Source organism: Natator depressus, chromosome 2 (assembly GCF_965152275.1).
Source record: "Natator depressus isolate rNatDep1 chromosome 2, rNatDep2.hap1, whole genome shotgun sequence".
Classification (NCBI taxonomy): Eukaryota; Metazoa; Chordata; order Testudines; family Cheloniidae; genus Natator; species Natator depressus.
Genome location: NC_134235.1, coordinates 114,799,181 through 114,811,984, shown reverse-complemented (window position 1 = coordinate 114,811,984; position 12,804 = coordinate 114,799,181). Strand labels below are relative to the sequence as shown.

The 12,804-nt window shown below is 41.0% G+C and overlaps 1 protein-coding gene across 2 annotated transcripts in view; it reads left to right on the top strand.

The window, feature by feature from the left end:
* The window catches only part of FARS2 (phenylalanyl-tRNA synthetase 2, mitochondrial), a 361,477-nt gene extending 352,024 nt beyond the window's left edge, over positions 1–9,453 (top strand). The window contains exon 8 of one of the 2 annotated variants that reach the window (XM_074944919.1): positions 7,078–9,453. In XM_074944919.1, coding sequence (XP_074801020.1) covers positions 7,078–7,216 — 139 coding nt within the window. In that variant the 3' untranslated portion in view covers positions 7,217–9,453. Of the gene's footprint in view, positions 1–5,618; positions 5,715–7,077 lie in introns of those variants that run through there. The other variant, XM_074944920.1, reaches the window with a different exon arrangement.
* Positions 9,454–12,804: the final 3,351 nt, after the last annotated feature.

Sequence of the window (12,804 nt, the reverse complement as noted above, 5' to 3'; positions counted from 1 at the left end):
GACAGTTTCCGTAAACCATGATGATCTATGGAGATGGGGAAAGAAGGTCAAAACATTGATGGTTGTGGACACCAGATGGTTGTATTGCTCTACCAGACTTTCAATGAATCAGTCTGGCAACTGAGTGTCTTTCTCCTCTAGGGCATACAGATGGTGTTCTCGTAAAGTGGCTTTTTTATTATAATGCAAGAACCTCTCTGTCTCTTGTTTCAGCTTCTAACTCTTTAAATGCTACAGCTGTATAGACATGGAAAGTCTAGATCAAAACTTCTTCAACTTCATTTGTTCCCATACTGGACTGTAGTTCAGACCCATCTTTATGACTGTATAGAAGTTTTGTTTATTAATGATTGAGGAGCTAAAGAGTTTCAGAATTTTTGCAAAAACAGCGAGGAGTCCTTGTGGCACCTTAAAGACTAACAAATTTATTTGGGCATAAACGTTCGTAGGCTAAAACCCACTTTATGAGATGTATGGAGTGGCAAATACAGTAGGCAGGTATAAATACACAGTACATGAAAAGATGGGAGTGTCTTACCAAGTGTGGGGGTCAGTGCTAACGAGCCAATTCAGTTAAGGTGGAAGTGGCCTATTCTCAACAATTGACGAGAAAGGGTGAATACCAAGAGAGGGAAAATCACTTTTGTAGTGCTAATGAGGCCAATGCAATCAAGGTAGCCCATTTCAAACAGTTGACAAGAAGGTGTGAGTATCAGCAGATGGAAATTACTTTTTGTAGTGACCCATCCACTCCCAGTCTTTATTCAGGCCTAATTTGATGGTGTCCAGTTTGAAAATTAATTCCAGTTCTGCAGTTTCTCATTGGAGTCTGTTTTTGAAGGTTTTTTTGTTGTAATATTGCGACTTTTAGGTCTGTAATCGAGTGACCAGAGAGATTGATGTGTTCTCCTACTGGTTTTTGAATGTTATAATTCTTGATGTCTGATTTGTGTCCATTTATTCTTTTGCGTAGAGACTGTCCAGTTTGGCCAATGTACATGGCAGAGGGGCATTGCTGGCACGTGATGGCATATATCACATTGGTAGATGTGCAGGTGAACGAGCCCCTGATGGTGTAGCTGATATGGTTAGGTCCTATGATGGTGTCCCTTGAATAGATATGCAGACAGAGTTGGCAACAGGGTTTGTTTCAGAGATTGGTTCTTGGGTTAGTGTTTTTGTTGTGTGGTGTGTAGATGTTGGTGAATATTTGCTTCTGTATTTGAGTATGTGAGTATTTGCTCTGAAACCTGTCAGAATTTTTGGTTAGTTCCCATTACCTTAACTAGACACAACATTAGGCATAAATGTGTTTTGCTGTTGGAACCCATAACATATTTTCTTTCTGTCTCTTAATAACCTGCCTATTGATTTAGGACACAATATTTGAAATTTAGCTCTATATTAAGATCTTGATTTAGAAGAAAATTAAACTGAGAGATTATGAGGCTCAGAGATTGGTAATGAGGTACAGAACACTCATCTCTGGATCACCAGTTCAAATCTAGCCCAGGTTAGTAGTGAGGAAAAAGTCATTATCTGACTAAAGGCTGTGAAATAAATTGTTAATAATCTCAATCTAGTTCCTGGTACAGTGGTTCTCAAACTTACCTCTGCCACACAAGTACATATACCAATAAAAAAAATCAACATGCAACACTTACTAAATATTAAAAACAGTAAGGCATTGATTCAAACAGAGTCAACAATCCATTGTAATAAGAGCAAAAGCAAAACTGCAACTGTGGTTGACACTCACAATTAAATGTCCGCACCATTTCATAGCAAACAGAGTAATGTACAGATGGTAACAACTTTGTATAATGCTATGCAAGCTTAACAGAAAGCCATCAAAATGTACAATACCATCTGAGGACCTGTTTGTCTGGAGGAATCAGCTTTGCTACTTATCCACTGCAGTGGGTAAAATGTGTGCAGTAATTCTTTTTTCCCCTAAAGCTTCTCACACACACCCAGAATACATTCCGTGTCCCCCTTAAAGGGGACCAACTGCCCAGTTTGAGAACCTCTATCCTCGAAGATAAGTATCTGCCTCACTAAAAAAAAATTACAACCACAAGCATCAGCTTCATTTGGCAGTCTCAACCAAGCTGCTGTGGAACAAACACCCTTGCAGACAGGACTACCAAGGGTGGTAGGCAGTTGGAAGGGCAGTGCAATAGCAGCTTCCACGCCCATTCCCCATGTGGTACGGTCTATGGATTTAATAGAGAACTTTATTTTCTAGAGCTCTCAGTCCAGGGTCTTTCACCAGCATCAAGTTCACTTCAAATAAACGAAAATGTGGCCACTTTTCAAAATACGCTGTAGGACACAATGTGACATGGGCTATCTATATATGAAAGGACTGATGAGAGCGCATCTTTGGATAAGGCCTTTTATTCAGTGAATTACTGGTTGCTGTATTCCGCATCCAATTGACTATGGTAATTGAATTATTTGCTGTTGACAGCATGGTATATTACACAAGGCTTTTGCCATTTTCCATGATGTTGTTCCTAGCAAAGAGCACTATTTGTCAATTGTAAATTTTATAATACAACATACATCAGTTATGTGTACTACGGTTGTGGTGTATGTGATTTGAAAGCATGAAGCTGAGTGGAAGGAACAATTATCTGTTGTCTGTAACGCTTCCTACCTGTATCTTTGGGTTTTTTTATTTACACTCCTGTATCTTTGGGTTTTTTTATTTACACTCCAGCCCTAAAAGAAGTGAGTAGAGTGAGGGGGGAAAGAAACTTTGGCTAGGCTGAGTAATACTTTCAAGCTGAGCTCTTGGTGAGCTCTGGTCCTGAGAGGTACTAAGCCTGCACGCGCACACACACACTCTTCCATTGACTTGGTCATAAATCCTTTGATGGGAATAAATATCCCATTTCTCCGATGTCAGTGGGAGTTCACCACCACAATTACACTGTGCAGGAAGGGGCTTAATATAGAGGCTGTGGTGAGTAGGGAGCACTGGTAAACAATAGTAGCCTTTTGCTCACTCTGTCAGTGTGGGAGATTATCCTCCTTGCTTTCCTGTTCCCCAGAATAAATGTGGCAGTCTAGATAAATAGCCACGTCTGTATTATCTCTGTCCTAGGTACATAGGTACTGACTTTCATTTTTCCCGGGGGTGCTCCACCCCTGCTTCACCCTGAGGCCCCTCCCTGCCATCACTCCACCTCTTCCCGCCCCCGCTCCAGTGTCCCTGCCCGCCTGCTGCTCTCCGCCCTCCCTGAATCCCCTCCACCAGCCGGCGAATAGCTGATCAGCAGGACCCCGCCAAACAGCCGTGACTGGTGGGTGCTGAGCATCCACTATTTTTTTCCCACGGGTGCCCCACGCCTATGCCCAGGTATTCACAGCAGCCATAGGCATGTAGCTGCAGAACTCTTCATGCCAATTGCTTTATTTAAGGTGGATGCGCTGTGGAAAGAAAGTAGAAAATAGTTATTAAACGCTTTTTTCCCTGCTCACTGTTGTACTTTTATCTCCCATCCATCTCAAACTTCTGAGAGTTTTTCTTGTTGCAGTGTTGCATGTTGATAAACAGCGCTTTGTCCAGTCCCAGGCATTCGTTCTTTCCGCAGTCTGTTTGGGTTGCTCTGTGTTGTATTTTTGTCTAACAGCTGGGTAGGTTATCCAGCTGCTGTTCTTGCAGATGTTTGCTGTTGGTGGTTTATTGGGTCAGATACAGTTCTCTAGCTTGTACTTAAAACATCCCTCAGTGGACATCTGTGGCAGGGACTCCACATTAGGGGAACGAATGCTAGCATTGATTGCCTAAGATGCTTTTTTTAATTCTAGGTTTTGATAGTCCTTTGCCCTGATTCTGATCTCACACTGGTTTCACATTGACTTAAATAAGATTATTCCTGAGTGAGTAAGGGAAGAATCAGGTCCCTTACACTCTCACTCTCTCTCTCTCTCTCTCTCTCTCTGTGTTTGTGTGTGTGTATGAGTAAAATATACCTGCATGTTGGTTGCATGCAGTGAAACTAACTTGTGACTGTAACACTGGGGAACTCCAATTCCTGAAAAGCCATAGTCCATGAGGCAAAGCTGTTCCCACCAAAAATGCATGCAAAAATATTAGATATTGTTTCACTTCAGTGTTATTCATTGAATGCATCCATGTTTTCTCTTGTGGCATCAGAATACATCACTGTCTTCTTGCTACTTTGAGCAGTGCTTCCCTGTATTTATTGTGATTCGTTACCTGACAGCTGCAGGCTGGTGCAGAGTCAAGTGTGACAATAAGATCAATTAAATCCTAATGAAAGGAGAAAGAGGCTGTGTGATTGTAAACCGTATGGGATTGCCTGAAGGTGCAGTTTAGGTAAATAATGTCCACTGCGCTCAGTGTTAATCCTCTATGTTTGTTTACCTAGCGAAGCTGCTGTCCCAGTTCTGTGGCTTAAATTTTTAGTTGTTTGAAATATAGATCTACAGACTCTAACATGGGGCTGGCTACAACATTGCATTCAGGGTGGACTTAATTAGGCAGGAGGCTCAGCTTTCTGAAATTTATTGCGCATCTCCGATTGAACAAACATTTTTGAAAAATCATTCTACTCCTAGTTAGTAACAATCTCCCAATAATCCCAGCTAAAAAGATGGGGAAAGACGTGTAACATACAAGCAAAATTATCAGTGTGATACCAGTCACATCTTAATAGTTACTTCTTTGTTTGAATCGTTGTTTGATCTTAATGTTTTTTAAATCAACCACGATAACTGTGATTCCTCTACAATTCAGCCCCTCTCCTATTTCTCCCACACTAATTCCCAGCTTCAATTCTAGCTAACAAAGCACCATGCCTGAGCTGCTCTGCATGGCCACTATCGTCTCCTCATTTAAATCCCTCCTGAAGACACGCTTCTTCTGTAACACCCACAAAAAGCTTTTTCATGTCTCTGTGTCATGAAGGAACTGCTCATCTGCATTGGGAGAGGAGCTTGAATGGTGAGAGGAGACAGCATAAGGACATGGAATCCAAAATAAGGTGGGGGGAGGTTTTAAACCCGAGGGTTAACTACGACCAGTTATGCTTCTAAACACTTGCCCTTTTCCACGCTAAGAGCAAAGTTGTGATCACATCATATTAGCTAAAACATGGTTACACATTTTCTAATGTGATACACTTTCCAGGCCTCAGGATCAGGGCCAGAATTACATCATTTTTAAAGAGCCTTTCTGCCAAGGGTCTGAAAAACACATTACATACAGTTATTATTGAAGATGCAAGATAGCAGAAACCCCTGTCCACTTCCCCTGCTGGACAGAGACCTCTCTTGACCCTGGCCCTTCAGCACAGCCCTGTCAGGTCCTCACACCCCTCCCCTGATAACCTGATAACATGCCCCACAGTTTGTAAACCTCTGTCATACAGTATATTTCTGATTTCTGTCATGCCCTCCTCCCATCTCTCTCTCCCCTCTTTTTCCTTTTCTTCCCCTCTTCACAACTGTCAGAACTTTTGAAACTGGGGGAAGCTCAAGTGCCTTCCTCTTCTACTTTCTGATATCTTTGAGTTTAATTTAAGATGTTAGTTGATACGTATAATAATACTGTCAGTTCCATTGTTGCAATTCCTTTCCAACAGTGTAATCATAAACTGCTGTTTGGTCTCTCTGGATTGCTGGTGATATGCCCAACTACCAAAGCACACATGGTACACTGCTGTGGAAGAATGTTCTGTGCTACAGGATCTCAGGACACTATGCGCTACTGCTGCTTACTACGGTGTAGGTAGCTACATAAATGAAAGGAGATGTCATTCTGTTTTCTATGTACTGCACCTTCAGATACAAGGGAGTCTTTACAAAAGCAGCTGTGAAGCAGCTGCCATTTTATTTTTCATTTGAGATATAGAACGTAAGGGTTTGCTAGGCACATTTCTTTCTCTGTCCTACTGTCTCATGTGGAGACTTTACATTTGTTCTTTCTTTGTTTTCCTGTGATCTGAAATAAAAATAATCTGGATTGAAAAATACATGTTTTGCTCTTTGTGTTTGGAAAAGCACCAACACCCCTTCTAGCTGGAGCTACTAGTGGTTGCTACAACTGAGCTGAAACAACATAGATTAGAGATTTGTTGAACATCTCACCCTGACTAACAGTGTTACTTGCTAGCACTGTAAGATTGCCAGTTGTTCTCCTGCTTCTGAAACTGCAAGACACATTAGACTGAGATAAAGTGAGCGAAACCCCTTGTTTTCCTAGGTGTCAGTGTTAATCTTTCCACTGTCGTGTTCTTTTGTCTTCACTTTCCATTGGAATGTCAGCACAGTGACATACACAGGGCATGTGTCAAGCTGACACATATTTTATTCAGCAGTCAAGTACATAATGACATAAGAACGGCCATACTGGGTCAAACCAAATGTCCATCTAGCCCAGTATCCTGTCTTCTAACAGTGCTCAATGCCAGATGTCCCAGAGGGAATGAACAGAGCAGGTAACCATCAAGTGATCCATCTCCTATTGCTCATTCCCAGTTTCTGGCAAACAGAGTCTAGGGACACCATCCCTGTCCATCCTAGCTAATAGCCATTGATGGACCTATCCTCCATTAACTTATCTAGTTCTATTTTGAACCCTCTTATTGTCTTGGCCTTCACGACATCCTCTGGCAAGGAGTTCCAGAGGTTGACTGTGAGTTGTGTGAAGAAATACTTCCTTTTGTTTGTTTTAAACCTGCTGCCTATTAATTGCATTTGGTGACCCCTAGTTCTTGTGTTATGAGAAGGAGTAAATAACACTTCCTTAGTTTCTCCAAAATACTTTTTCAACATGGCGGAATGGCGGTAGGTGAAAAGTGAGGTGACGATCCATCACAGAAACAAGTGAGATTATGAAATGGATTTTACTTAAATCCTCTGTGTAAATTTAAATTACATTCAGTCCTGGCTGTCTGCATTGTGTATTTTGCCATTACATTGATAATTTAAGCAATAAAAATAAAATAAGATGGCAAGACAAAAACTGTGATGGGGAAGTGTGCTGTGGTGTGTGTGTGTGTATATGCATGTGTATTAGTCCTCTTTTTGTTTGTTTTCCAGGACAAAGAAGGTCAGCCATTGCTATCGTATCACTTACCGGCACTTGGAGAGGACTCTGACTCAGGTCGAGGTGCACCACCTTCATCGAGCCATAGAGGAACTGGCAGTACAAGAACTGGGAGTGGAGGGTAGATTCTAAAATCCCTGCTTTGACAGTCACAATTACTGTGGATTTTTTTTGTAAAGAAAGAAAGGGATTTTGTGGCGAAGCGTAGAGTTTGGAAGCCTTTTCATAAATGGGCAGTGGTAGAACTTTCAGATCATAAAGATTACCGTTGAGAAATTGTTGGCAAAGCATTTGTCCTTTATTTTAAGAAAGGGCAGGGGGGAGCAATAATGTAAGATTTCCCTCCTGTTACATTAAGAAATACTCTGCCTAGTGGTTTTCTGTGTTGTTAATTGGTCCCTGGGTTCCATTATAGTGTAAACACTTGGCATTATTTCTATGTTGACAGGGTTTTCCGTCCACGTAATGAGTAAAGCAAAACACATAGAAAAACTGTTCACTCTTTCTTTTCTCCCCCTTCTTATAAAAAGGGCACATTCTGCGTCAAGAAAAACTTTCATGAAATATACCTGCAAAGTTTGGATCCTGACCCAAGTTGATTGTGCTTGGATTTTGGTTTGGCCTATTATAAAGGAAGGGATAGATGTGAAGTGTGGCTCTGGATGCAAATTAGAACTTTCTCAGAGTGCTGGGTGTTTGGATGTGCCAATGGTGTGGGCCCAGCTGTACTCAGACCAAACCAAAGAGAGCATATCCTCTTAACATGTCTAGCTGCATGTGTTTCACATACAAAGTGTCTGCTTCAAATTAGTGTTCCTAGCGTGTGTACTATGGCAAAAATTTCCATCATCCGCATCATCAGCCAAAGATTGATATCACTTGGAGGTGGAAGAGGGAAGTACTCATTATTAAAAGGCCCTGAAAAGCAGAAATATGCAGGTACTTGAACTCCCATAATGTTGTGCTTCCTAACAGAAGTCATCCACTGAAAGCTGTGACCTTTGAGGGAGAAAGCTGATCTTTGACGGACCCCTTTCTAGTTCAGTCACTTTATTGGATGCTTACTTCTTTCATGACAGGTTATAATAAGCAAATTTTGGCAGTGGAATGACACTGGAGGCTTGTTGAAATTTTTAAATGGTCTGATAAATACTTGATGAAGCACTCAGAGGCAGAGACTGTCGTGCGAGCGCTTGTTCTTGCCTGTAATGATATTTAATATGGTCTTCCAGGTAACTCACAAATTTGTTGGCTCTGCAAGGAACGTTGCCTCCTTCAGGGAAGGGGGCAGTAAAAGCAATGCACTAAGAACCATCCAACATTGCCTTATACCCCATCACGAGACTACTGTGCAGTAAACATATACTCAACCAGAAGAACCCAGCAATTAGCACAGATGGGAAATGAATGGAGAGCTCATTGTAATTTCATTATTCAACAGACTTAGCGGTATAAACAAATTCTAATCTAAATCACTGTTGCACTATCTAAATAATTTGATTATAAAGACAATATGCTAGATTTTTTTTCTACAAGGCAAACAGAGTAGGAGTCATTTACACAACAGAAGAACCTACTTGGTGATCTTTAAACAAAAATCTTTTTAAAGAGCAGGTGTCCTTAATTGTATTATATTTCATTCGATTCCTGCCTATTTTTAATCTCTGCCCCTTTTAGAATTCTCATTAAGGACTACTTCAGTGAAAGGGTTTTTTCAAAAATTTCACCAGAGCAGTGATTATTCCTTGGCACAGCCAAGTTCAGGCAATGCTGCCACCTGGGGACCCCAATCCTTACATGATGAAAGGGTGGTGTGATGTTCACCAATCACATTGCACAAGTAGGGGAGTACAGGCTGCTTCCTGCTGTGTGAGAGCACTGAGGTAGTACCTAGAGCCTCTTGGAGAAAGATGACATCTCCTCTCTTATTATGGCCCTGGCTGGGGCACATAGCAAGATTCTCTCTACCATTCAATATGGAAACCTCCATCTACTGCTTCCCAACCCCCTTTACTCTGCCCCTCTCTCCTCCCCCCCCCCCGCCCCCCATTGAACACAATTTCTTAGGGCAAGGAAATCAAAGTTTCCCATTTGATTGCTCCATCAATATGTGTGGCGTAGAAGTTTCAGAAAGGTAGTGGGGAGAAAATTGGGCAGTGAACCTCGGGTTTCACAGCCAGAGATGTGAATTGAATGGTTTAACAAGGGTACCCGGATGTTATTTGAATCAGCCTGCTCCTTAGCCATTAACATGTATGGTACTTGGCATGATCCAGATTGCAAACTGTCTGTACTTAGCAGCCGGGAAGTGGGGGGAAGAGAGAGTTCTTGGAGCATCTAATCTCTTGGTGGAAAAAAGGTGAGAAGATAGGTGAGTTCTTGAAAATGCTTTTACAGAGGTGGCACTGCCAGTAATAAGCAGTTTTCACTTCACTATTGATCTGGTTTCTTCGTTTAAAAAATGTCTGATACCACTGTCTTGAATTTTGTTCCGTAATAAAAAAGTATCTTGTAAAAGCTGTAGTGTTTTTGACCCTTATTGTAAAATACTGTAGTAACATTTCATGAGGGATGAGAGAAACTCAGAGAACCTTCCAATGGGAAAACAAAGTTCTTAATGCTAAGAACCTCATTCCGTGTCATGTAGCTTCTAAAAATGACGACTTCCATCTGTGACTGGCTAAAAAGCTTTAACCTGCTTTGCTGAAGGATGACTTGGCTACAGTAATCCCTGCCTTCATGACCTCTAGGCTGCGTTATTGCCTCCCATTATACTTGGGAGCGAGCAAGTCAACTGTGGAGCAGTCTGCAGCATTCAAACTCTTCAGCAGTATCAGTTACCAAGAATATATCCACCCACTACATTAACCATGTATAGGCCGTATTGAAGGTCTCATTTGTTCTCTTTGAGGCTCTCTGTGGCATTGGCCCAAATTACCTAAGAGTCTGCATCTCTCTGAGACCACAGTCTCTCTTGGCAGCCACATTCTACAGGATCTCTGAAACCGTCAACCTTCAGGGTTTATGTCGAAAGGTGGGAAAGGACAGAGCTTTCTTGGAAGCTGCCCAAGACTATGGACACGTCTTCTGGTGGAGGTAAGCATGACTGTAGATCATGTTGATTTCATTCAATGCAAAACTGACTTTTTTTGTGAGTTCTTTCACAACAAAAAAGAAAGGAGAAGGTAGAAGAAGGAAATGGAAAGGGGGTTGCATGTCTTGCAAGAAAAGAACTCAGACGTCTTCAGGAGAGAACTAGATTAGATCATGTGAAGGATTTTGAGGCTTGTGTAAGGCTATCAGATGCCATGGTTATCTGACCGCAAGGTATAAATGCTTAGCTAGATTTAGATTAAACAGACCTTCTTCATGCACACTCTAGTATAGATGTGATCTGGAAAATATTTTAGGCAAGGACTCCCTGTTGCTGGTGACTGTGGCACTTTCCATTCCCCTAGAAGCAGACCTCAGATCAGAAGCAATAGGGTACAATTTTTAGATGACTACCTTTTGGAAATCTTGCCCTTTCCTTATTTTTGTGTCTCCCATCCCTGATCTTATACAGATAAGTTTGGAAAAGTTCATTGCAGGCAGCAGTACTTCTGCTCTGTTCTTAGAATCATATCAACAAAAGAGATCAACCAGGCTGCATGACTCTCAGATGCCAGCAGAATCGCATTTGGCAATGTTACGTAATGAATTATTATAATGCAAGATATACTTTACTGTTCAAAGATAGATTATCCGAATTGAACCTCAGAGTCTGGTCTGCTACCGCATGTGTGTACTGTAGAAAACCTTACCAAAGAGGACTCCACAGGGAAAACCCCGTCTGACTCTGCCAAAGAAATGGCTGCATCTGTGCCTCTCATTTTGCTCTTCTTAGGAAGCATGTCCGTCCAGGTTGCTGTGAGCTACATCATAACAGCAGTCATCACTGAACTGGTGGACCTCAAACAAAGTAGGGAGTGTGATCTCCTAAATAGCCAAGTTAAATAATGCCAAGCAAAAAAAATTCGAGAGGAGCAGCATTAGGTTAAGAATAATGCTTGGCATGTACATAGCACTTTTTCGTAAGGGTAAGTGGCGTATACCAGGCCTTTGTTTTCATTGTGATCACCTGTTGGTACTTTATTTTTGTCTGACATTAGATTTTATATCAGTAACTGTTAAAAAAAAGTTGCCTTGTAACATGTTGCTTCAAAAGTTTAGGACATAGGATTGGCTGAGGATTTTTATTTTTGGTTTACAATATGTATGTACCATTTTAACGTTTTGGAGACAGTATACTGCAGTCCCCATTGTTTTTCAGAATGATTACCACGGATGCCTGACTCTAGAGATTAGGGAGATTACAGAGATTTTGTTTTAACACTCAGATTTGTGTCTTCCCAGCAGGCTGATAGCAAATTTACAGTACAGTTTGGTTGGTCTGTTTTTTTTTTTGCTCGCTGTAAACATGTGACAATGGAAAACTATTGTGAATTATCTGAACAGCAAATTGCCATGCAGTCATACCACTTGAGACTTCAGTGACCTCTCCCATAAACTAACACTACCAATAATGATAAAACAGTAGTACTAATCTGAAAACAGCCTTGTTCAGACAACCTGCAATCAGCTGTTCATTAATCTGGTTTGGTCATTTACTTCCCAATTGGAAAAAGCAGATTTCCTCAGTCACTTTAACAGATTGGTGCTGTACTTATTTTCTGCATAGTTATATCTGCTTGCTACTCTGTGCAGTTGTATTGATTGTTACTAGAATTGATTTTCTTTTTTACTGCGAAGCGGATGAGATCAGAAGCTGTATGTCATATACTCTAGTCTAGGAACGAATGGCTTCATTTTGTTTAATATTTAACTCAAGTCGTCATTTCCTCAGTAGTCTCCTCTCTAGACCATGTTAACCCTTCCAGGCATTTTCTTTAACAAGTTCTGCAGAATGAAACAATGACAACACTTTTCAGAAGTGGCTATTTTAGAATGTATTTCTTTCCAAAGTTAGTATTTATGTATAGTAGGGCCCCCTTGTGCTAGGCACAGTACAGACAATTAGCAACATAGACAGTCCCTCCCACAGAGAGCTCACAGTCTAGGGGCTTGTCTACACTTAAAAGGCGTAGTGTTTTAACTACACTGGTATAGTTAAGGTGGTACAACCCCCCGAGTGTGGATGCAGTATGAGAAGGTGAATAAATATACAAATAGAAGTCACTTTCATGCCAGTATAACTGTGTCTTCACTAGGGCTTCTGTATCAGTTTAAAAAAAATCACAAACATAACTGAAATAGTGATATCAGTAAAACTTTGGAATATAGACGAGGCATAGTGTCAGACAGGACACAGCAGGTGGACTAAAGAGAGAAATGGTGTGGATTGGGTAGGAGAATGAGGAAACAAAATAAACAATGCAGCAGAAAACCAGCATCAGTTAATTAGTTAATATTGGGATATCTGTTATTGTCCTTCCCCAAACAAATGGGCTGCTATCCTGTAAACACTTCATTTGCACACTTGAGTAACTTCATACATGTCACTAAATCATCCCTGTAAATTGTTACCGAACTGGAGGGAAAATATATATATATATACACACTTACACTTAAACAGCTGCATTTTTTTTAAAGCTCAGGGTGTTGTGTATATTTTACCTGCTGTGTGTTTTTGCTAAGAGAAAACGCTGTATATAAAATGGGTTTGCTTTCTGTGCAAAGCA